The sequence below is a fragment of the Polistes fuscatus genome, unplaced genomic scaffold (assembly GCF_010416935.1).
Source record: "Polistes fuscatus isolate 324 unplaced genomic scaffold, CU_Pfus_HIC Scaffold19, whole genome shotgun sequence".
Lineage (NCBI taxonomy): Eukaryota > Metazoa > Arthropoda > Insecta > Hymenoptera > Vespidae > Polistes > Polistes fuscatus.
The window spans coordinates 3296363-3322896 of record NW_025113095.1 but is presented as its reverse complement, the minus strand read 5'-3'; the positions used below and the strand labels follow the sequence as shown (position 1 = coordinate 3322896).

The 26534-nt window shown below is 29.6% G+C and overlaps 2 protein-coding genes and 1 long non-coding RNA gene across 4 annotated transcripts in view; 2 read left to right on the top strand and 1 right to left on the bottom strand.

Moving 5' to 3' along the window:
• Positions 1–221: 221 nt before the first annotated feature.
• LOC122515753 (serine/threonine-protein kinase 32A) lies at positions 222–19797 on the bottom strand. 2 transcript variants are annotated; one of them, XM_043633171.1, is made up of 10 exons: positions 19534–19797; positions 15910–16349; positions 14665–14720; positions 12941–13109; positions 10392–10589; positions 2477–2566; positions 1882–2048; positions 1358–1638; positions 903–1106; positions 222–524 (listed from the first exon to the last, which is right to left on the bottom strand). In XM_043633171.1, the coding sequence occupies exons 2-10, from the start codon at positions 16037–16039 to the stop codon at positions 347–349; spliced, it is 1473 nt and encodes a 490-aa protein (XP_043489106.1). In that variant the 5' UTR covers positions 16040–16349; positions 19534–19797; the 3' UTR covers positions 222–346. The 2 variants fall into 2 exon arrangements, with proteins under 2 accessions (XP_043489106.1, XP_043489107.1); XM_043633172.1 differs by having other exon boundaries at positions 15910–16233.
• A 1918-nt stretch (positions 19798–21715) lies between these two features.
• LOC122515731 lies at positions 21716–22726 on the top strand. The gene is made up of 2 exons (XR_006303359.1): positions 21716–22270; positions 22345–22726. It is a non-coding gene; the product is annotated as an uncharacterized LOC122515731 (long non-coding RNA).
• A 150-nt stretch (positions 22727–22876) lies between these two features.
• LOC122515730 (protein Star) overlaps positions 22877–26534 on the top strand; it is a gene marked incomplete in the record, with an annotated part of 7821 nt that continues 4163 nt past the window's right edge. The window contains 2 exon segments of the mRNA XM_043633147.1: positions 22877–22944; positions 23169–23825. Of these exon segments, the coding sequence (XP_043489082.1) occupies positions 23758–23825 (68 nt within the window).

Genomic DNA, 26534 nt, shown 5'->3' with positions numbered 1-26534 from the left:
AATAAATAAATAAAATAAATTATCAACTAAAAAAAAAAAAGAAATAAAAAGACAAATTATAAAATTTTATAACGTGCACCGTGTTATTGGTAAATTCGTTTGAAAAATGATTTGGCACGGAAGGTGGATAAATCAAATTTATAACAAAAGATCACTTTGACATTTTAAAGTGATTAAAAAAAAAGATCATTTAATAAAAAGGATCAATTTTGTTGTTGTTGTTTTTGTTGCTGTTTTTCAATTGTAAAGTGATCGACAGTTATAAATGACGATCTATATCTTCTAGACATTCGATTGGCTTTTATATTCTAGCGTTGTTTCGGTAAAAAATGTGTTCGAATTTAATTTAAGAAGTGGATGGTTCAGGACTGGCATCGATGTAATCAATGTCGGAGGATGTCGTAGTACTTGCCCTTCGACTAAGTCTGGGAGAAGCACTGATTCGAGCTTTCACGTTCGAAACACTCAATCTGTTAACACTTTTCTGTCCTTCCTGTGCTTGTTGTTGCTGTTCTTTTCTCATCCTACAAATAAACAATTCCAAATTGTTCTTAAATGTAACAATAAATTCATTCGATTCTTCATCTAGCAAATTGCATTATTTCTAAGTAAAATATTTAGAATTTCTCTTAACACACATATATTCAATCCGGAAATTAATTAATTGGATGATACAAACTCCAATAACGTTTCTACATAAACGAGATTTATTTCTTATATCATTTTCTTCTGCAATACACTTTTCTAATGTCAAGATCGTAACAATTTTTATGGTGGTTTTTTTTTTTTATTCGAACAGATTGTAAAAACTTTTTATGACATCATATACCGGAATAAGGATATTTTAGAAAGTATTGGATTTTTCGCGCGAGTAATTCGGTTAAATATGAAATTACAAATACCTTGGCGTCTGTTCGGCACCCATCATGGCAGTGTTCAGTTCCTCTTCCCATTGTTTTTCTTTTCGTTCTCTCTCCAATCTCTCCATTTCCCTTTCCCGATTGTATACGCGATATTCTGGGATAAAAGCCAATCTTCTTAGATCCATACCGTTACCTTCCGCACATTTCAAAGCATCGTCTCCTGTCAATTCAGCTCTGATCGATCTAAAAGTTAACAGAATCAATTTTATCAATCACTTTTGTAGACAAAATATTTTCATTATAGGAAATATTAAAAACAACAAATTTGATATTATAAACATTTTCAATATTTCAATACTTAGAAACTGTGAACTGAACACACTTGTTCATCAGAATGATAAAAATATTTTTTGAAGTATCGGACGACACTTAAAATATTTTATCTTCTGTGATGTAAATGAACGAGTTGAAAAATAAATAATATAAATATATACCTTTGTTTGGTCAAACGTTTTTTCTTTTTGTGTAACGGTTTAGTTTCGATGATCATTTCCTCGAGTTCGAAAGTAGGATCACAATTGAGATGATCCTTTGGTGGCGCAAAGGGTGGCTTTATCTGTTTGTTCAACACTTTATCAAAATCCAAACTTCTTATCACTTCAATCTGCTTGAGTTCCCTTAAAGTCGAGACCCTAGCACCTGGTGCTAGTGTTAACAATCTATCTAAGAGGTCGCATATTGCTGTACTCCAGTTGGATGGTGTTTCCCTTTCTTCCTAAAACGATCACGACGACACAACAAGTTCGTTAAAACTAAAATCAAACGAAACAATAACAAAAAAAAAAGGAACTAAAAATAATTCATTCCCCAATAAATCGATACTTTTAACTTATAACGAGAAAAATAATTAATTGGACGAACAAATTCGTATTTGAATTTACGTTAATAATTGATGATAAGTTAAATATGACTGACACCATTGAAATTACACGTTAAATCAAGGATTATATTTAAATACCTGTAAAATCCTTAATGCTTCTCTATAAGATGTTGTCGAGTGAAGGGAATAAGGACGTTCACCTGCCAAAGTTTCCCAAGCGAGAATTCCCAAACTCCACCAATCAACGGTGAATCCGTAACCAAGGACACCATATTCTTCGCACGAGCACATGTAAATCTCTGGTGCTGGTTGTAAATTCATATTGAAAGAAACAACAAACAAATGTACAATTTTATAGAGAATGTTATTATCTTTAATGTGTTTTTCTATATACACGTACACAAACGCAACATACACAAAAAAGAAAAAATAAATCGAATAAATCGAACTCAAAACAATTTTTAAGTATTACGATGAATTGTTTTATTTTTTAATTTTAAATTAATTTTATATTTATCGTTTAATTAAATTTGATTTGAGGTAATTTTTTATATTTTGTTTTAAACACACATACATATTATATATTATATGAAATATCTAAGTAAATATAAGTTTTATACTTCTACATAAATGTGTTATGACTATTAAAGGATATTCCGTGAGAATATAACTCGAAAACGATCTACTCTTTTCACATTTATATTTTTATTTTATATTTCATGCACACACGTACCTATATAAGGTTTCGTGCCTGACATTGAAGTTGCCAATTGACCATCCTCCAGTTCAGTGGCAATGTTGAAATCCGTTACACGTGCATGACCTTTTTGAAAAAGTAACCAAGTTTTAAAAGAAGCTTTTTCGAATCGAACTTTACTCGTTCTGATATCAAATTTTGTAATAATACAAATAATATTATTTAAACTTTATTATAAATCTTTGGGAAATAAAGGAACGATGTATTATTTTAATAATCGTATTATAATAAAACTTTTCAATATTTTTCCCCCTCCCCTTTCCTCGTTCTCTTTTCTTTCTTCTTTGTTTCTTTTTTTTTTCACATTTTTTCCTCTCTTTTTTTTTTCGCTTCCACCCACTAACACACTTAACTTCTTTTTTTTCTTTTTTTTTTTTTTTTTCACCTCACTCCACTGTCGTTATACTTTTGAAAATACTCGAGGACATTAAAAATGGTTTTCAACTTTTCTTTTAATTACCTACAACTCGAAAAAGATTATACAACACCTTTGACCTCGTTAGTTGAAGACGTAATCACATCGGCTTTGCATTTGCAGTAAATTATAAGGAAATACTTTTTTTTTTCTTTTTTCTCTCTTTTTGGGATCCTTTTATTTTTGCTCTCCATTTTGAACATTTTAATTTTACAAATAAATCAGATATATATATATATATATAAGACTACGACGAAGAAATTCGATGAAAGGGAACGAATCTTTTTATCGGAAAATGAAATCCTTACGATTTCTAAACGTTTTATCCTCTTTCGAAGTAAAGTGGATGGAGATAGTAGATCTTATGCTATTTCTAATAGTACTCTCTCTCTCCCTCTCTCCCTCTCTCTCTCTCTCTCTCAGAGTAATTGTACTTTTACAAAGCTTCGATAATATATATCGAGATTTAACTTATCCGTTTGGGAAACTCCGTAGAAAAATCCTTCCTCCCTCCCCCCTCCTGCTCCCCCTCCCCAAGATTTTAGATCCTTTCGTCTCTTTTCAACTACTTTTCTTTCGAATAACTCTTCAAGCGTTTCATTTTTCAAAGGATATACGATTCAACGTGTTTGTATTTTATTACTGAAATTATACTCTTCGAGAAAAAAAGAAAAAAGAGAAAAAAAAAGATTTCCCGAATGGTAAATATTTGTATTTCGAATATATTAAATCTCACTCTTCCTCCTCCTCCTCCTCCTCCCTTTTCTTTTTATAAATAATTCATATTTAAATTAACGTATAAAATTAATTTTTTATACTCGCTCGCAGACAAATCCAATTAAAATGCAGTTTTATTTAAATGCCCCCTCCCCTCTTCTTCCTACTTTTATTACAAATTTTATGTTTACATTTATATTTTAAAGAACGAAAACCTCCTCCACCAATTGTTTTATATTTAAATAAAAGAAAAAAACAAGAAAAAAAAGGAATAGCATCTCTCGAAAGTTTTGAGATAATAAACAAAGAAAAGCTTGTGAAATGCTACGTTTAAAAAATAGATAAAGATAAAGAGAGAGAGAGTGGGAGAGGGTGAGGGAGGAAATGAAGGAATGCGAAAGTGAAACAGACCTTAAATGACGACGACATAGTGCACAAGTCTAATTGTAAATTATGCAGACGCAATCTCAAAATTCAAACAGCCGAGAGGGGAAATTACTGTAGGAAGTTTGGGATAGGTTAACTAGCTACTTGTGTATGAGATATGTAAATGTAGTTCATAGTCTCTCTCCCTCTCTCTCTCTCTCTCTCTCTCTTTGTATTAGGGGTTGAAACACTTCCAAAAATAACTGTTACATATTATTTCATATCGATTCTAACTCTAATTTCGGGAAACAATTGCTGACTCATTTTTAATTTAGTTAACTTACTAAAAACTCACTGTTAGATATACAAAGGGTAGATATATATATATACCCTTTATATATATATATATAAAAAAATATATATATATTTATAAAAAAAAAATAATAAAATATATATATATATAATAAATTAATTTGTAAGTTAGGGGTTTTATTAAATTAATTTAGTAATTTTTATATTATTTATTAATATATATTTATAAAAAAAAAAATAATAAAATATATATATAATAAATTAATTTGTAAGTTAGGGGTTTTATTAAATTAATTATTTCTTAATTTTTATATATTTATTAATATATATTTATATTTATAAAAAAAAAAAATAAAATATCTATATATATATATGTAATAAATTAATTTGTAAGTTAGTGGTTTTATTAAATTAATTTCTAATTTAAGGGGAGTTTGCTATATTCGCCATTGTTTTATATAGGTTCTGATTTAGATTAAGAAGAAAGTTCTAATTCAATTCTAATTCTAATGTGACCTACTAAGGATTCACTATTAGTTCAGGATTTTGATGTTACATTGTTTCAAATATCCCTATCAGAGATTTATTTTTGATTAAGATGAAACTAATTAGACTCATCACTCTGTCAGAGGAATTTGATTAAAACTATTTTCTATTAAAATTCATTTTGGAAAAAATTCTTATTCATCATTTTCTACAGTTAAGTAATAAACCAGGGTTAAGCGTTTAGATTGTAAAGTATGTTTTGACGTTACGTATTCGAAGAATTTTTCTCTTCCCCATTTTCGCTTGAGAATTTTCACGTAAGAGGTAGAGTAATACGTGGAGGTGAATATATTGAAAAATATAATGTCCAACCATATACGTGGAATATTCAAGAAGTGACATTTACCATGCCACGAATTAACGAACCCCCAACCAAGCTTTATGAATATGTTGATTCAAAATTATCGTTCTCGTTTTAATTTGACTCATGAAATGCGCATATCTTCTTCTTCTTATTATTATTATTATTATTATAATTATAATTATTATCGTATTATCATCATCGTTGTCGTTGTTATCATGGTTAACCTTTTAAATATCTTTTATGCACAATTACGATCAATAATTTCCTTCGATTACGTTAAACATGGTTTAGTGAAAATTTATACCCGAAAACATATACAGATTCTATCGATTGAATTCGTATATATTCATGTGTTTATGGATCGTAGTTTAATAGTAAACTTTCATAATAGTTAGCACGTAACACAATATACGTATTAAAGTACAACAACTGTCGACAATAAAATTTCGAATTTAAAATGTAGATTTGATTTCACATTATTTCTTTGTTCGTTGCTTTCTTTATCGAATTAATATCTTTTTATTTACTTTTTTTTTCTTCTTATTCTTCTTTTTCTTCTTTTTATTTCATTTTTATGATCATTTTTATTCTTTTATCTCGTGAAATATTATTCGCAGAATAAATGTCGGTTAATATTTTTTGTTTGTTTTCTTTTTCTTCTTTTAAATATTGTTCGAAAATATCTCAACCTCGCCGCAATTTGCCATTTTCGTATATTCGAATTATGTTTTAGTTGTGTGAGTTTGTGTGTGCATGTGTGTGTGTATGTGTTTTGATGGGTAAACAAGTAATGTGATTTGTATGACTTGTATAATTATAGCAAACATTGAAGCGATACCATAGCTCATCAGGATATGAGAATCTGAATATTTCCTAGTTGAGCAGCTGCCTTAGAGGTATCATTGCATTGGATGAAGGTAAATATGTCACTAAGATATATATGTAGATAAATCTAAAGAAATAATAAGAATAATATGATTCACGAATTACTCGAATTATAAAAATAATACAATTTTGTGTTTCATTTATAAAATATACTTATTTTTCTTTTCAAGTAAAATAAATAAATAAATAAATCAAATTCATTTTATAGAGAAAATTCATATTGAATTTATTAGTTTTATATTAATATTAAAATATAATAAAATATAATGTAAAATAAAATTATATTAACTTTCATTCTTACTCTATTTTTTTTTTTGAATGCAGTGATTTCTAAAATAAATAGTATAAATACGAATGACTAAAAGAAGAACGTAGAGAATCGAATGAATTACGTATTAAACCTTGACGAAGTATTTTTAACGTTTGTTACCTTTGACCCTTTTGATTTTATACTCAAAATAGTTTACACATTGTAAGTATCTTTTATCCATTTATAAACTATTTAAAATTTCCTTTTCATATTAATATAACATTATATAATTACAATTATAAGAAGAAGAAGAAGAAGAAGAAGAAGCTTGAACACTTAACAAGACAAAATTTCAACTTTTACGTTAATTCCTAGTCAAAGTCTATTTCAACTACTTACGTACTATCTAATGGAAATTTCATGGAACATATTGTCTCTAGGATGGTTACACACGAACTAGAACAAACACCTTCGAGCTATGTTTCCTCCCTTAGTTAACCCTCACGCAAAGAAACTATTTGCATTTTCGATCCACGTTCACGTTATATATTATCCATCTAGTTGTTTTATTTATATTTTCATTTATATTTCAAAATCTCGTTTAATGTATTCGCAAAAATAATGATTCAAAAGAATAATTCATTTTGTAATTCGTATTTATATAACAATTATTCGTATCGTCAAATAAATCATCATTAGTCACGTAGAATTATTAATTCCCTTTAGATTATTAATTTAAAGCAACGTGGGCGTGATTAGTAAAACAAAAACTGTATGCTGCGTTAATACCGAAAGAAAAAACGCTAAACTTTTTGATAATATTGAATAAACGTAAAGAAATGAATTTGAATCTGTAAAAAGGGATGTTAAAAAGAAGATATCAATATATTATCAAATAAAATTATCTAATCATTTTCCATGAAATTTTTCTAATGAAATATAATCGATTATTTTATCTCTAAAATATTATTTTTATAAATACACCTACATGTATATATATATGTATATTGTTTGTATGTATTGGAAGAGTAAATTACGAGTACGAAAAAGTTTTGTTACGTGTACTTATATATTAACATCGAACTCGACGAAGCGAACAAACATCGAATCTGTCAGCTGCACTTCGAAGGATCGCAAATATCCAAGCGTGTTATTTTCTTCTTTGTTGTAGAGAATTTCACAGATGTCTCATTCTCTCTCTCTCTCTCTCTTTCATTAAATATTTTTATATCGAATTTTTAACTAAAAATTAATGAACAAATATTTTTGTTCGAATATAATGCAGAATATAACACGTTTCTAGGATTTAATTATAAATCCTATGAATGATAAGTTCGAAGAAAATACGGATGAGATCGAATTAATGTCAACACAGCTGTCAGTCAAATTTTCTGAAATAAGTCTACAGGTGTGGTCAAAATCTTCGTTGTACAGCTGACGAATAATTCCTCGAATTAATTCATCTAATGTGTGTGCTAGGTTAGATAAGTATAAATTTAAAATAATTCTTCCCCATTCGCTATTAATTAATTATCGATATTACAAAGTACGGATACGGATGTATTTGATGTATTCTCATTAATTAACAATTAATCTTTTCTACGTGAAATATATTCATGCCAATTACCAAATACACGTACGCGAATTGTCTCCAAATTTATTATATCAAATAATCAATAACCTAAAAAATATATAGAAATCTTTTAATCCGTTTGACGAGTCGTTAAAAAATGTAAAACGAATAAGAAGTAGAAAAAAGAAGAAGAAGAAAAATGAAGGAAGAAAGAAAACAAAGAATTTCAATAGGCAGAAAGAATTAGAAATTTTCCAAGCGAGTTTAAATTGAACATGGCGGCTGCCGTTCTGCTGCTGCTGCTGTTGCTGCTGCTACCATCTTGCTTTTGAAATGTTCAAAGAGACTTCTGTGATTTATAACTAATGAAATGACAAGCTAAAAGAGGAGAACAACGTAATATGTAACAAAGGAAATCTCCATTATTCTTGTAATGAGAGAGGTAAGGTAGGAAAAATGAAGGGGATGAGGTTAAGAAAAGAAAATGGCTGTGTATATGCCGTTGTTACTATATATAAAATAATAAAGATACTCTCTTATAAGAAGAATAGAAAATATTTTGCTTTCATATTCGCAAGAACAATTTTTTGTTCTCCTTGATTATAGAAAAGTTTCGTCGTCGTCGTCGTCGTCGTCGTCTTTGCCGTTATAATCTTGAAATAACTCGTTTACTTTTTTATTAGAAATGTTCGAGCACATCTATCTTTTAATCGAGAATATATACTTTTTATTACTTTGTTATTTATAGAGCAATACACATTGAATTGTAGACAAGTCTAGGAATCTTTCATGTATACATGCTGTATCAAAAGTTACTATTAACAAGACGATAATAAATATATTTTAATTAAACAATAATTAATATTTGTTTGTTAATAAAATTATAGTATTTTAAGATTTGTGTTTAATTCAAGATATATATAAAAAAATTAACGATACTCTAATTGCAGTGTTGTTAATAAAAAACAAAATATATATATATATTTACTACAATAGGGTTTTACTTTAAATATTTTACGAACAAACATTTTGTATTTTTTAATAAAACAACTTTTGGGACACTCTGTATATAAAATGCATATATACACGAGTATATATGTACATTGACGGGTTTAATGTAACATGGAATCTCGCGTAAACAGACTGGGACCAGTTACGTTAGAGAGAATGAGCGAGTAAGTGAGATAGATAGATAGATAGATAGATAGATAGATAGATAGATAGATAGATAGAAATTCTGGTAGGAAATTCACAACGCGAGAAGTTGTTACAGTCAGCGGTAAAGTAATTTTCCAATTTCGTGCATAGTTCGACAATCAAATTACAGTTCTCATGATACTCGATTAGTACGCTTGTTTGCCATAACGTAGCCCCCATCGAAAACGTAAGCGTTGTTTGTTGTTCATTCATTCGATGCAAAACAATTTCTCTTTTAAAAATCGATACGAAAAATTCTAACTCTAATACTAATTAAATTATTTTCATCTCTGATTATATAATGTAATATATATATAATCTTCTGTAATATAAGTAGAGAGTGCATTAGAGGATTAAAATAATTGTTAATTAATCGATGGAAATATCTATTGTTGTTTAAAAGCAGAGAGTATATTTTAGATGTACCATCATCTTCGAAATCCACCGTTAAACTGGCTCATTGCGTATGAACGGAATAATGCATCTAATAAATCAAATTTAAGGTTATAACGTTCTGATTTTAGCATTTTTATGTAATTATTTTAATGCTCTTACGCAGTGATGACTTCTAGGGTAAAATATTTCTGTAATACAAGTGAAGCGTATTAGTACATTAAAATAATTGTCAATTAATGTCTATTGTTATCTAAAAGCTCGGAATATATGATCTAATCCGTCTTCCTCGAAATCCACCGTTAAACTAAGCCATTGACCTCTATAAAATCGGTTTTATTAAATTTTATTTTTATGACTTTCCCAATGTTGCGCATCTGTGTAACGAGAATTTTATTTGTAATAAAGAGAAGTTAAGATGTAAACGCTCTGATTTTAGCATTTTTATCATTTTTATGCAATTATTTTAACGTTCCTGCGCAGTGATCACTTCGAGGGTAGAATTTTTCTGTAATATAAGCAGAAAGTGCATTAGAGTATTAAAATAATTGTTAATTAATCGATAGAAGTGTCTATTGTTGTCTAAAAGCACGGAGTATATGATCTATGTACTATTCTCTTCGAAATCAAACAATACACTGACTCGTTTGTCTTTTATGAAAGGATTCCGAGCGTTTAAACAACAATAGACATTTCTATCGATTAATTAACAATTATTTGAATATTCTAATACACTCTACTTATATTTAAGATTGTTTAAACGCATATATATTTATTTAAACATTAGATACTTATTAACATACTTTCGAATATAAAATAATTTTGATTTTATGTTTTATTAGATGAAAATTTTACCCCTTCTCACCGAAGTCATCATTGCGCAGAAATATTAAAACAACTTTTTTTTAATTTTAAAAAATTGGAATAACTTACCCTCCTCGTCTAACAGGATATTATCGGGTTTGATGTCTCTGTGAACGATTTTGTGATTTTGTAGATAGTCGAGAGCGAGTGCAATTTCTACGACGAATAGAACGATACTTTCCTCGGTGAATTCAACCTTTTGTTGTATATGATAACGCAGATCACCACCCAACAGCAAATCTGATACCATAAATAAGTCTTCTTCGTCTGTAACAATATAGAAATATATTATTAAGAATAGAAATAATTATCAATGTTTGTATTGTTCATTTTTATATGCAACGAATCGCAAAAATATTCGTATAATTTAATATCATATAAATATGAAATAATTCATATTTTTTATTCGTTTGTAATGCAAAACTTCAAAATTTTTTTACACGCAAACCTATTTAAAAATTATTAAAATTCTTAAATATTAATTTAAATATTAAAAATGTAGACAATTATTTTATCGTAAGATAATTATTATATTTTACTTAAAACGATACAAAATTGAGAGTATTTTTTTTTTTTTTTTTTTAACTAGTTAATGTGATAAAATACACAATTGTTTTTAATTTTTATAATTTTAATATATATATTTCTGTGTATAATTGAATAATATTATATATTGTAAGAAAATTATTGATTGTTTTATATATGGACAGTAAGATAATACAAATATACTTGTATAACTCTTAGTATGTGTTTATCTGTGCGTTTATCTAAAACGATAGCAAATATCCGTTAAAGAGTATTACCGGTGGCTTTCGAAGTCTCGTTTAATAACAATATTACGTCATCGTATAATACGTTGAACGTGTTCAACAATGAGTTCACGTTGCAAATAATCAAGATGAACGTTTAGAAAGGAGGATAACGAGCAACGGGATAGATCTTCTGAGTGGTTTGGACGATCACATTTATCTTTTAACTGTTAGCTCTTTGAGTAATGAGTTTTCTTACTTATGATTAGTATTATTGAACAAACTTTACTGAATCATCAATGATATCATTTTACAATAATTTGATTTTACAATATTTGTTATATTTTATTTTTATTATTTTATTTTATAATTATTATTTTACAATAATTCTTTTTAACAATATTTTATCCTTAGATTATATATTGTTTTATTTTATTATTTTATAAATCATTTGTTATAATATAACAAAGTATAATATTTAATATAATATATAATATAATATATAATAATATAATAATTATATTGCAAATATCCGAGTACCCCAGGGTGTCTATACTTTTTGAGATTATTATAAGATTTTAAGTATTATAAATTTTGCTATTGTTTGTTTTATCAAATACTATTCGTTCTTTGTTTTGTTTTTTTTGTTTCATTTTTTGATGAACTACATTTTTAACGTGCGAATGACGCGATAATAATTAGTTGAAATAATTTAACGTATTTTTCTTTTCTGTATACGTAAAGTTTGAAATTAGAAGAGTAAGAGAGAGAGAGAGAGAGAGAAGGGGAGAATTGTTTGGAACAGAAGAGTTATTAATAAACTGTCGATTTATTTTCTCAAATAGTTGTTCCTTATTCTCCGCTTTGTTTCTTTCGGATTTTTCCACGAAATTCCTTCCTACCTACCAAAGTTTTTTTTTAAAGAAGAAAATTAAAAGCTAGAAAAAAAAAAGAAAATAAATAAAGAAAAGAGAAATTAAATAAGTAAGAGAAATGTTGAATTCAGCCAACTATAGAAGAATAGAGAAACTTCTCTCTCTCTCTCTCTCTCTCTCTCGGTAATAACTCGACTTCCAAGATTCAAGTTAAAATCGTGAAACGTTTTGCTCTTATCGTAACTACAATATTAACGTGAATTAAACGAGAGAAGTTAAAGGCAGAGTCACGTTCAAGCCAATTGCTCCAAGTGCCAGGATGAATAATAAATAGCACAATTGATTATTATTTTCTATTATATTCAGATTTATCTTTTACTCTATTATCATTATATTATTTTCATTTTAATGGAATATCAAGTAACATAATCGATCGATCTTTACCAACGCTACTTTTCACTTTTTTACAATTTTTCTTCGATTTAAACAAAATAAAATATTTAACGATGTTTAATTTTTCATCGTCGATTCTTCAAATTCGTATTATTTATAATTATTATATATAATTATTATTTTATTATATATTATATTATTAATATAATATTATTTATTAATAACATATTAATATTATTATTTTTTTAATTAATAATAATATTATATATTATAATAATAATAAATTACAATATTATATATTATATTTTGTTATATTGTAACAAATTTTTCGCATATTCTTAAACGAAAATACCCCCGCCATCCACCCACCCCCCACTCCCCACCGCCCTCTAATAATAATATTATATATTATAATAATAATAAATTATAATATTAAATATTATATTTTGTTATATTGTAACAAATTTTTCGCATATTCTTAAACGAAAATACCCTCAACCACCCCCAGCCCCCACCCCCAACCGCCCACCGCCCTCGCCACCCCGTTGACAATTATTTTGTTATTTATTTCTATGTATTCGTATAAAATAAATGAATTTACCTTGAAAACTGAACCAGAGATTGACCAAGCACGGGTGTTCCAACTTGGAGAGAATTTCAACCTCCCTTGCGACGTTTTTCAATGCCCCTCTCTCCGCGCACTCCCCTTTGTGAACGTATTTCATCGCATACATATTGCCAGTACGGTCTCTCTTTTGCACTATGCAAACCTGAACAACAGAAGAGAATTCATCTCCTTTGTGTTATGTACTCACCCACGATTTGGCACCTAGCCAATAACAAATCGAATGCCTATAGTAAACGTAAAATTTCAACGTTTAGTTAACACGACGTTTTTTTATTCTTTTCTTTTTGATTTTGTTCATTTGAAAATGTTCGTTCAACGCGATTTCATCGATCTTTGTTTTTTTCCTTTTTCTCTTTTTCTCTTTTTCGCGTTTCGTTAAACGTTCGATAAAATATTAAATTTTTCTTTTTTTTTTTTAATGGTAGAATTAATTATTTTCATCGTTAATTTGGAATTATGTACGAATAAACGTATTAATATTCTTACGAAATAATCAATTGGATATAATAAAGTAATTATTGTGAAAAATAATTAGCAATAATTAATGATTCTTACGCGGGTGAATAAATTATAATAGTAATAATAATAATATTATACCAATGGGGGATTTGAGTAATATAAAATTAGCATGATTTAATGCAAATGATATATCGATGAATAAATAAATAAATAAATAAATATTTTCATTTAATTCTACAATTAATAAAGAAGTTGAATTATGTTTGGAGAATATTGTTTAGACGGATTTAATTACGATATTTAACGTTCTCCGAGATCTCGAACGAAAACGGAAATTTGATGAGCGCGAAAATCTCTAATATCCACCAACCAATCAGCAGCGGCCCCCTTTACGTTGTTATTTCCGTCGTTGGAACGATCATTATTAACGCACGTATTCGTATTTTAATTATTCGCGGTCGCGTTAATACGATCCTATCTATGGTTCGATACATCTATCATAAACGAAATAAGTAAAGTCGTTGTATTCGAATTATTCTCATCGAACATTATAGAACGATTAGGTTCGATTCAGGTTTTTTGGGTATTCTTAACACTAATCGCATTATGCCGTAAGCATTTCAAATGTATATATATCAAATTATATTCGATGCAATTTATTATTTCGTAATAATCTGCTTCTACATATCTTCTTTGCATTATATTTACACAATAAAAAAAAATTAGGAATGAACAAATATACTATAATAATAATAATAATAATAATATATATAATTTTAACTTTAATATTTTTTTATTAATTTTTTTTAATAATTTTTAATTTTAATAATTTTTTATTAATTTTATATATATAATATTATAATAAATAAAATATATATAAATATTATAATAAAAAAAATATATATATATATATATATATAATTTTAACTTTAATTTAATTTAATATATAATATTATAATAAATAAAATATATATAAATATTATAATAAAAAAGATAATATATATATATATATAATTTTAACTTTAATTTAATTTAATATATATATATATATATAATATTATAATAAATAAAATATATATAAATATAATAATAAAAAAAATAATATATATAATTTTTAACATATTTATATAATTTGTATTATATTATTTGATATTATACAATTCGTTTTTTTTTTTTAATTCGTTTCTCTCGTCGTGTCAATTAAAATTTTGATTTGATAAAATATTTGAACAACTTACCTTTCCAAAACTTCCTTTTCCTATGGCACGTAAAATTTCAAAGTGATCGAAGTTCACTGTAACAGATAAGTATATACTGTATAGATTTATAACGTATCGTAGGAAAAATATTCGTCGAAAGTATTAGATCACGATGAAGGAAAATTTTCTTCAACGATAGCTGATATATATATTATTATATATCATTATATATACATATATACATATATACGATTTTTCATGAATTTTAACATTGAATCTTTGAAATTCGTACGGTTCCACGAGTACTACAACTATTCATGCTTAAATATGAAGATATATCGAAAATTCTTAAACCATATTCAAATCGATTGACCAATAACGCGATAGCATGTAATATCGAATGAAAGAAAATAGAAAAAAAAAAAAGAAAAGAAAAGAAAAGAAAAGAAAAGAAAAGTAAGAATAAGCTTGGAATAATTTTTTCCGATATCGATGACTTTTGTTCTACCGATGGGGTAAAAAAGAAACAATAAACGAATGAAAAAATTTAAAAGAAAAACTGAAAAGAATTTTTAATACGAAATAACGTTTGAATGAAAATTTCGATTGAGTTTAAAAAGTTTGACGATGTTAAAATTCTGAAATAAAAATATTTCAATACGTACCGAGATGATATATACAAATATTATCTCGCTTGAAATTTTCTACGATACGCGTTGATATATCATCTTTTTAATTATAACCTTTTGACAATAAAAGAAACGTATAATTGGCAAATATATCGCAAAACTTCGATAACAATTATTCGCATTATTTCACATAAATGTTTTATGTTTTATTTATGTTTGTAAAAAATGTTTTGAATCGCATAATTTATGTTTTTAAAGTATTATAAAGATATGTAAAATAAAATAAGTCTTGTTTTTTTCGCAATTCGAAGCATCTTAAATTATGTTGAATGGACTTCGGTTCCTTCAAATTTTATAACGAATCTGATAGTTAATTTTGAAAGTGGCCTAACTCCATTCTTGGTAAGAAAACGTATATTATTCGCTTAATAATTGCCATTATTTTAATAGGAACTGTAAATGAACACCTTTTTCAATTTCAAATTCAAATCTCAATTTAAGGTTAACTGGAGTTAGGCCATTTTCAGAATAAACGGCTCATATAATATGTAAAATAATAAATCATTTGTTATTATAATTATATAAATGTGTTTGACGAATCTAATTGACAGTGTAAAGTGTTATAATTACCGAAATATATACATGTGAACTATACCTTCTTCTCCAGGAGTAGGTAAGGTTCTATTTGATTGGTTGGCACCCATTTTGTTCTCCTTAATGACTCTCGAAACGTGACACGAGTGGTGGTGGGCCGTATAAGCTGGAAATCCACTCGGAAGTCTCATACTTCCTCATTCTCCTGAGTGAATTCTTCATTGGATCTCGGCCAATGGATCTCGAGGTACATTGGGTCGAGGTATGTATCGCTGATGATCTTCCCCTTGTCATCGATCCCTTGCTTTCCTATAGGTTTCCCCAGTTTCTGCGAATTTAACTCCTTCCACACTTCCTCTTTCACCCTGTTCTCTTCCTCCTGCTCCTATAGTTCTCGAAGATACCGATTGGGATGTTAATTAGGAACGCTCTTGTGCTAACGAGCGTCAACATCGAAACGAGAGACGTTCTCGTGAAGATCGACTAACTGATGAGACCATCCTATATATGTATATATATAGTTGTATAATAAATTTTAATATTATTTATTTCATTATTTGGAGAGATGTAAAATCAATCAAAATTCGTTTTGGCCAACTATAAAAAACTATAATAAAATTTATATTTTATTTATTTAATTATTGGAGAGATGTACAATCAATCATAATTCGTTTTGCTTCTAACTATATATAGTTGTATAATAAATTAACTATTTCATTTATTCATTATTGGAGAGATGTCAAATCAATTAAATTCTTTTATTCTAATATGTATTATAAGTTTTGATAATATTTAATATTATTTATTCATTATTGGAGAGATGAAAATCAATCAAAATTTCTTTTGTCTAACTATATATGTTTTATATAATTTTAATATTCTTTATTTATTTAATTATTTGGAGAGATGTAAATCAATCAAAATTCGTTATCTAAATATAGTTTTATAATCTTTTTAATATATAATTAGGCGAGAGGTAAAATCAATCAAAATTCGTACTTTAACTAGACTATAGTGAAAAATTTAGATATTAAATTATTTGGGAGAGATGTAACATCAAAAAATTCTTTTTATATTATATATATAGTTGTATAATAAATTTTAATATTATTTATTTATTTAACGTATGTGGAGGGATGTAAAATCAATCATAATTCGTTTACTTCTAACTAGATATATATAGTTTTTTATAAATTTTTAATATTATTTATTTATTTAATTATTTGGAGAGATGTAAAATCAATCAAATTCGTTTGGCCAACTATATATATATAGTTGTATAATAAAATTTATTATTCTTTATTTAATTATTGGGAGACATGTAAAATCAATTAAAATTCTTTTATTTCTAATTATATATATAGTTTTATAATAAATTTTAATATTATTTATTTAATTATTTGGAGAGATGTAAAATCAATCATAATTCGTTTATTTCTAACTAGATATGGTTGTATAATAAATTTTAATATTATTTATTTAATTATTTGGAGAGATGTAAAATCAATCAAAATTCGTTTTGGCCAACTATAATAAAACTATAATAAAATTTATTATTTATTTATTTAATTATTTGGAAAGATGTAAAATCAATCATAATTCGTTTATTTCTAACTAGGTATATAGTTGTATAATAAATTTTAATATTATTTATTTAATTATTTCGAAAAATGTAAAAATCAATCCAAATTCGTTTCATCAAAAATATAATCAATTACGTATATCAAAATATAGATTTTATATTTTTCATGGCTCATTCCTCAGTCGATCGTTCTTTTTATTTTTTTTCGATTAAAACGTCTATCGATTTCTAAGAGGTTTATTGAAACAATGTGTCTCTTCTATGTGTGCTTATCTTGTCGCGTATTTGTATTCAGCTAATGTGAGTAAATTCAATCCGTAGACCGAAATTCGTCTGTGATTTACCTGTGATTTTCTATTTCGGTCTTCGGCGTGTCTAATTCTATTTTTTATTTTATTTTTTTATATTTATTTATCTTCACCATTCGACTTCGATTAAAGGGAGACAACGATAAAGATCCTAACGAACAATTCTCGTATGTTTTTTCTTTTTTTTTCACGTTGACAATATACAAAAGAAGATTAAAACAAAAAAAAAAGGGTAAAAAAAGGAAAAGGAAGCTAATTAAAATAATAAAACAAAATTGTTGAATGATTTACTAATTTCTTTTTTTTTTCTCCATCTTACTTATAAATACATAAAAAAGAAGTATGTGTGTTTGTGAGTGTTTGTGTGTATTTATGAGATAGGTCATGTGTAGAGAAGAGTTAATTAGCGCGTAGGTGAGAGTCAACTTCCGTAAGACTAAACGAAGATAATAAGACGAAGGAAAAAATGCTTAGGAAGAGGCTCGTACCTTCTTCTCATCGAACTTAATTAAAAAAAAAAAAAAGAAAAAAAAAAAGAAAAAAATACCCATATTATTTCTAAGAAAGGTGATGCTCCCGTAAGTGTATTAAACAGAGTCAAGTAACCTAATGTGTGTTAAGAAAGGAAAGAAAAAAAAAAAAAAGGGTGACACCGAAGAAGGAAGATCATCGAAGTCCTTTGGACAGTTTCTAAGAATCGACCTTATGTTCGATTATATATATATATACATATACACACACATATATATATTGTATATACACATATATTTTTTGTTTGTCTGTTTGTTGTTTACGAAAGAGACCTTTCGACAAAATTAATTCCCCCTAACCTCCCCACCCCACCCAACCCACCCCCGTCCACCCCTTCTTTCTCTCCCTTCCCTCCCACCCCCAACCCCAGCCAGCCCTTTTTTCTTTCTTCTCTCTCACTCCGTTCATTCGAGTTATTACTTTTTTTTCTCAACGACTTCTCCCTTTTCAAAGTTATCGTCTAAACGAGGATGTCAGAAAATTTCAATGCGAAGTTTGTTGAAAAGCTGCCGTGCCAGTTTCCCTTCTCCTTTTCAAACTACTTCCCTTTTGTTGCAAAAAGAGAAAAAGTAAGAGAGAGAGAGGGAGAGAGAGAATGAATGAATGAATGAATGAAAGAAAGAAAGAAAGAAGGAAGGAAGGAAGGAAGGAAAGAAAAGCGCGCCACCTTTTTTCAAGAACGAAATCGTCAAGTTTAATAAGAAAGTCAATAAACAATTAGTAGAATGCTCTGACAAAATTCGATCGAATGTTATATATATATATTTTTGATTAATTTGTCAAATTGTGAAAATAGAAATATGATCGATCGTTATGAGAATACAAATTTTAATTAAAAATTTCAATTGGAACGTTTTTAACACAACTAATATAAAATGTAACGCGATATTCGTAAGAGGAAACGAATGAAACCAATTAAAAAAAAAAGAAAAAAGAAAGTATCGAATAATAATAATAATAATAATAATAATAATAATAATAATTAATAAACAATTAAAAAAGAGAAAACTTTCGATTGCGCAACTAATAATAACGAGCTCGATCACTGACGTTAGAAAAAAACAACAACAACAACAACAACCTTGACGTTTAATCGAAATAACGATCGGTTATAAAAAAAAAAACCAATAAAAAGCCGAAATTTTTCCCGCGCGCGCGCTCGCGCGGCATATTTCAAATCGGGGAACCACAAAAATCAAATGAATTCCTCATTCGTAAATGAATAAATAAATCAATCAAAATGCATAATATATAAACAACTTACTGTCAAATTCAGTTGGATACACATATACACGCAACAAACAAACAAGAGTACAAGTTCTTTTAAAACATTTTTCAACCCCAATACGCGCACTGATATAAAACAAAATTGAAATGTAACCAACACCAGCACCACCCCAACCGGCCCCCGGTTCACGTGTTACTCGAGTCAAAAAAAATCTAACGCGCGGGGTGCTATTTTCGATTCTTTTTTTCCCCCGTGTTTCTTCGAGTACAATAAGAATAAGAATAAGAAGAAATAGAAATTAAAAAAGATCAAAATGGAAATATGGGAATAAATATGTAAGAATGTTATCACGTTCGCGGTTGGCGTACGAGTGTCCGCTCTCCGTTGTGGACGGTTCAATGTAACTCGCTGTTGAAACGTCATCCTCCTACTATCGTGTGCGTTAAATCTCTCTCTCTCTCTCTCGTACTGTTATTCTCTCTTGCTTACTCACTTTTGATGAAGGATAGAATCGCGTCTGCGCGAAACTCGGCAAGTTTTAGCGCGCGTGCCATGTGCAGTCGGCGTCCCGACGCTTTCTAACCAGACACACAACTTTTCTATCTCTGTCTTTTTTTTTCTTCTGTTTTTATCTCTCTCTCTATCTATCTATCTTTTATACATATTTACATGATCGAGCAGATGGCAGTGGGACGACGATCGCGATGACGGAGAAGAACCGGCTGCTTGTTCTCTCGTCTTTCTCACTCACAAACACCAACCCCCACCTCTGTTTCTTTAAACTCATTTTCATTCAAATAGAAATATTCTAAAAGCTTTTTCAAAAGAGAGAGAGAGAGAGAGAGAGGGGGACTCGTGATTTGAATTATTCAGTATTAAAGTTTTAGAAAATTTGTCAAATTGTATGGAGACGCGTGTATGTGTTGTATGTGTGTGTTTGTGTGTGTTTGTACGCGCATGCGTTTATAGTATTTTATGATAAATTTCATTCGTAATAGGTCGATCGGAAAAAATATTTTGGAAAGTAAATCCGCGAGTGCGATTGATCGAATTAAAATTCAAACAGAACGGAAAAATAAAATTATTCGATGATGATCGAATGAATGAATTAATAAAATCAATCGATCAATGGACGACGACGACGACCCGTAGGGGGTTCGAGAGAGAGTTAATTCAAATTTGCGTGTATGTAAAATAATAAATGTATTTAAGATAAAATCCTGCAATTGCAATGAAATTGACAAACAAGAGAAAGAAAAAAAGAAGAAGAAGAAGAAGAAGAAGAAGAAATAAAATTTCTTTACGTGATCTATTTACGTGAAGATAAAATGAATTAGTAAATAAAATAAAATGACTAGCGAGTGCTAGTAGAGTGCTGGAGGAGTAGTCAATGAAGTTAACAAAGTTTTCCCTAGAAAGTGTTCACTCGTTAATTCGCTAATTCATCGATCGATAATAAGAATCGTTTCCGGAGGGTAAATCCGAATGGAAATAGGATTGGTAGTAGGTACTTGCCGTTTTACCGAACTAACGAAAATTCTAATGCAATTATAGGAGTTAGCTAAAGATAGATAGATAGATAGATAGATAAATAAATAGATAGAGAATTGAGGATAGACGGTAGTAGAAGGGTGTGTATAACAAAATTTCCTATCGTTGCCACAGCTGATGCCATTTCCGCCTTGTCGCATACCAATCACGTTTCCTCCTTCTGATTTCCCTCCTCCCCTTGGCCCCTGTTTCTCTCTTTTCAGTCCCCGCAATTCACTACTTCCCCTATCCCCCTCCTCCTCCTCCTCCTCCTCCTTCTCCTCCTTCTCCTCTTCCACAAACCCCTCGTTCATTCCTACCTTCGCACATTTTCTCTCCCCCGACGCACAACCGTTTCCCTTTTCATACCGTCCGTGTCTTGCCATTATATGGAAAAGTGGCTCTCCTTTATCACCTTTGAATTATCATTTATATTTTAATATCCTACCCACGTGATACAATATCAAGTATATTTGTCTATATTCAAATTTTCCACGGAATAATAAAAGAAAATATATTTGCGATATCGGGGTAATCCAAATCAATTAATTGTAAAATATTCGATTAAAGAATAAGATGATGATTAATAATAGTAAAGATGAAAAGATTTAGGATATATTTATAGTTCATTTTTGTCTTATAAACAGTCTATACTGTTGGCAGGGGGTGGATAGGGGGATGGGGGAAGGGGGTGGGTGATCAATAACGACGTCGTGTGCATTCGCTGACGAGTATTCCGCTTGAAATAAATCGAATAAACCTCGAGTAAAGATTACAAGAAAGAGACAGAAAGAAAGAAAGCAAGCAAGAAAGCAAGCAAGCAAGAAAGAAAGGAAAGGTTAAGTAGCGAATTGAGAACCACTGTTCTTTCCTCTACCTGGGTAAGCTATGAGAGAACGGTAGAGTGTCCTCGTAAAACCGAGCGAGAAAGCTGATCGCGTTGAGTTGAAGGGGATAGACGATGAACAACAACAGCCTAGAGTTAGACAGTCTACCGTGGCCCGTATAAAGAAGGACACCCGATATATATATAGGAAACCCATAGAAAGAAAGGAAGGAAGAGAGGAGGAATGGATGGGGCATTGTATTCCTAGTCGTTGTGTTGTTGTCGTCCTAATAATCACCATTGGATTTTATTTTTTTGTGCCATAGTTAAACATCGTTATTGATGTTTGGTCGTTGGTTGATTGGTTGGTTGGTTATTGTGACGGTTGTGTCGAGGCCGTTTCCAGGTGGCATATAGGTAAAAAGGTGTAGGATGAGGTAGGGGGGGGTACGAGTATGTGGCCCGTTTAAATAAGGACACCCGATACGTAGTGAACCCATAGAGAGGGAGATAGAAAGAAGAAGTAAAAGAAAAAGAAGAAGAAGAAGAAGGCATTATACTGTTGGTCGTTGTCGTCATCATCGCAGTCCCCGTCGGTGTTGCTGTCGCTGTCGCTGTCGCTGCTGCTGTTGTCCGAGTGGTGTTGGGGCCGTTTCCAAGTGCCACCGAAGAGGGCACGCTTATGTGTGTTAGTTGGTGTTCGTCGCGAGCCAGAAACTGTCGTAGTAGTAGTAGAGAGTAGTAGTCATAGTAGTCGTGTTGTCCCTCTCTTTTACATAAAACGTGTGCGCGTGTAATTGAACCTTTACGTCAACGTTCTGTGTCTCCTCTCGGTTTTCTGTTCATACGATGAGTCAAGAAGAAAAAGAAGAAGAAAAAGAAGGAAAGAAGATCTCTTTCTCGGAGAGGACAAATGCCCGGTGTTGAGAAGTTTCCTTTTACCTTTTCTTTTCCTTTTCTTTTCCTTTCCTTTCCTTTCTTTTCTTTCGTAACGAATATATACGTTGGGAAAAAGAGTGAGAGAGAGAAAGATAATCAGAGAGTTGGTTTTAAAGAAGGAAAGAGAAAGACGCATCGAGAACTGCAGTGCGGTACGGGGATAACCATATATACCCTTTCTCTCTTTCATTTCACTCCCTTCTAGTCGACGAGGACGACTCACAGTCGCCGAAGTAGTCGCTTTCGGAGCAGTACTACCACCACCATCTCACCACCACCACCACCACCACCACCACCACCTCCAACTACTACTACTATTACACTACTCTCCCTCAATCTTTCTATCTCTTCCTTTCCTTTTATCATGTTTTTCTAGAACCTAATTGTAAGGAAAAGATAAAAAGGAAGAACTCTAGGAGGATGAGGAGGAGGGGGAAGGGGAAATAGAAAAATTTCTGAACACATTCTTCGTGGGTACGAACGCTAGAAAGAGGTGGAGGAGGTGGAGGAGGTTGAGGAGGAGGACGCTGTTAGGTTCGACGAGTAAAGTGCACCGCATGTGTGGGTCGGCTGGACGAAAGGAAATCGGGAGAAAGGGAGTGGGGGAAAAGGAGGAGAAGGGTGAGAGAAAGAGGGAAAGAGGGAGAGAGAGAGAGAGAGAGAGATGAGCACGTTCTCCTCGCGTACAGTCGCGCGACGAACGAAAGCCAAATGTGTACGAGACACTGGCAGAGTGTTGTCACATACGAGATGTTTAGTTTAACGCGATTTCAACCTTAAATAGTGTGTGTGTGTGTGCGTATGTGTGCGCGAGGGCATGCACGGGTACGTGTATCACGTACGTGTTGCTGTTGTTGTGTGTGTGTTGTTGTTGTTGTTAGTGTAAGTGTTGCTACTGCAATTGCTGTTGCTGCAGTTGTTGCTGCTATTAAAGCAGCATATCCATCAACATTTGGTCGATTTATATGTCTAACACCACCCCTCCAAACTTTAGTTTCCCCCAGATAGAAACTAGACCGAAACGCAAATCTACGTAAGTAGTGTGTGTTTGTGTAATACGCACAATTTTTTTTTTCCTTTCTTTCTTTTTTTTCTTTTTTTTTTTTCGTCAACAAATCATATTCCGAAATAATATTTTTCTTTTTTCTCTCCTTATTTTTCGTAACGTTGCTCAAGTGTTTCGTAGTAAAATGATCTTTTTTTTTTTTTATAGAGATAGAACGATAGATAAATACTCGTAAGATTCGATTCGTGGAATTCGTTTTTGTTTTTCTGATTTTTTTTTTCTGATTTTTCTTGTTCTTTTTTTCTTTGTCGATAAATTTATTTTATATACTGTTATGCCGTGTAATTAATATTACGTTCGTTCATTCAAAAATTTGTATTAAATTGATTGGATAAATAAAATAACTCTGTGTGGATTGATTTATTCGATTAAATGTTTCTCGTTGTATGTAGAAAATAAAAGGTATTTTTTCTTTTTTCTCTTTTCTCATTCCTTTCTTCTTCTTCCTTTTTTAAACCGGCACGAATTTGACAGTAAATCGTATTGTTGTGCACTATTTATGCTCTATTAAAATTTGTCCTGAGAAAAATTCTTATTGAATTTAGAGAATAATTGTATTATGCGTTAAATATATTCACTCTCACGAATTTTCAACATTTATTCTCCGACACATGACTTTTTCTGATTTTCATGATAAATAGTATACATATTTATTTGTGTATGCGTATGTGTGTGTGTGTCTGTGTATCTTGTAGGATGTGTTTATTATTGTACATCAAAGTGAGTGTACAGAAACATCAAAGTTTACGATAAATCGTGACAGAAAGTAATGTGAAAATTATACGAAATCAAATCGTATTCCTATTCGTATTAGGACAAAATTTTGTTGGAAATATTTAAATCTCGATACTCGTATCGTTTTAAATCGATCTATCGAACCTTATCGTTCGATCGAAGAAAACAATGAAGTTATACGTAATTTTTTCACGCTTCTTGCAGGATTCGAATGATTGTCTGAAAAAGATTGTTCTTTTTGTTTTTTTCTTTTTGTTTTTTGTTTTTTTTTCTTATATTCGACCTCTACGAATGAATTTTTTTGTCCCTACTTTGTGTCGTATCCTTCTTTCTGCAACATCATCGCCATAAATTCGATACAAAAGGTTTGGTCAAAGGATGCTTTTAACGGTGGAAAAATAGACGAGGGATCTTATTTTTTTTTTCTTTTTTTCTTTTCCCTTTTTTTTTTCTTTTCCTTATTTTCTCTTCTTTTTTTTTCTTCTTCTTCTTCTTCCAATTTTCATTTAATTTAATTCTATTTCATATTTTTCGTTCTATCCTTATCTTTATCTCTCTCTCTCTCTCTCTCTCTTTCTTTATCTCTTTTTTTCTTTTATTCGTTTCATCAGTTCGACGAATTTTTGTCGGCAAATGTAAAATCGAAATTACAAAAATGTCATTCGAATTGAACGAATAAAAGAGTTGTAGTCGTACTCACTCATCCTCTCATTCTCTCTTTCTCTCTCTCTCTCTCTTTCTCTCTCTATTTCCGTTCAAACGAAAACACGAATTTTTTCATGCTTTGATAAAAAAAGAATGAAAATAAAAAAAAAAAAGAAAAAGTTTTTCAGAGAGAAAGAAAGATAATAGTTACGGTATCGTAACCACCACTCGTATAATATTCGATTGATTGGATTTAAAGTGTAACAAAAATAATAAAAAAAAAAAAAAAAATAGAACAATAAATCAAACTTACCCCTTAAAAAAGAAAAAATCGTAAATAAAGTTACGAATAAACGGGTACTGATTTCTTGAATATTATTATTACCTTGTTTGAAATGAAAAAAAACAAGACAAAAAAAATAGAATAACTAGATAACGATCGTTTTGCAATGTCACAATTTTTAATTTAAAAAATTGACATAATACATGTAATATAATTAAAATAATCGAAAATTGTGTGTGTTTGTAACGTTATCGGGTTATTCGATATTGTAACGAATCCCCATAGAAGTCTTTGGATTTCCTTTGTTCAGATCCTTATATACTGGGTGTCTTATTCTGGCATGGATGGGATAGGAAAAAAAAATTTGTTTAGAAAGTCTGTAAGACGTGTACTTTTGCGTTGGTTGGTCATGAGTCACGTTTGCTTGTTAAAGATAGGAACGCAAATGCTTACACACACATTTACAAATACACCCAGAGATGTACGCACACACGGATTTGTTCCGAAAGTTTCTTGCCTTTTCTTTTTGGTTTCTTTTTTTTCTTTTTTTTTTTGGAATAATTTAACAATAAGATTTTCATTCCAATCAATTTAAATTTTCTTTCGAAATGATTATTCTATTTATTTCATTCGCTTATAATTTTTTCTATTAACATTTTTCGCGAACTAACACATCGAATAATTATTTTTTCCCCCTTTTTCACATTTTCATTTTTAATTTCGCAATTTAGGGGGGCCATGAAATATGAGACACCCTGTAATAATAAATATATTCGAATATGCGAATCATCCTAAGTGACATAGAATCCTAACAATTATTTAATTATTCTTTTTATCTTAACATGACGAATGAGAACGCTTTTTAATTAAAAACTTTTCACTTGTTGTTTTCCCTTTAATTAAAAGAAACGAATTAAAAAAGAAATGCTATTAAAAAGAAGCTCACCAGCCCTATTTCCCTTTTTCTTTTTTTACAGTCAAACGAAATGATCAAGCAATTTCAATTAAAAATA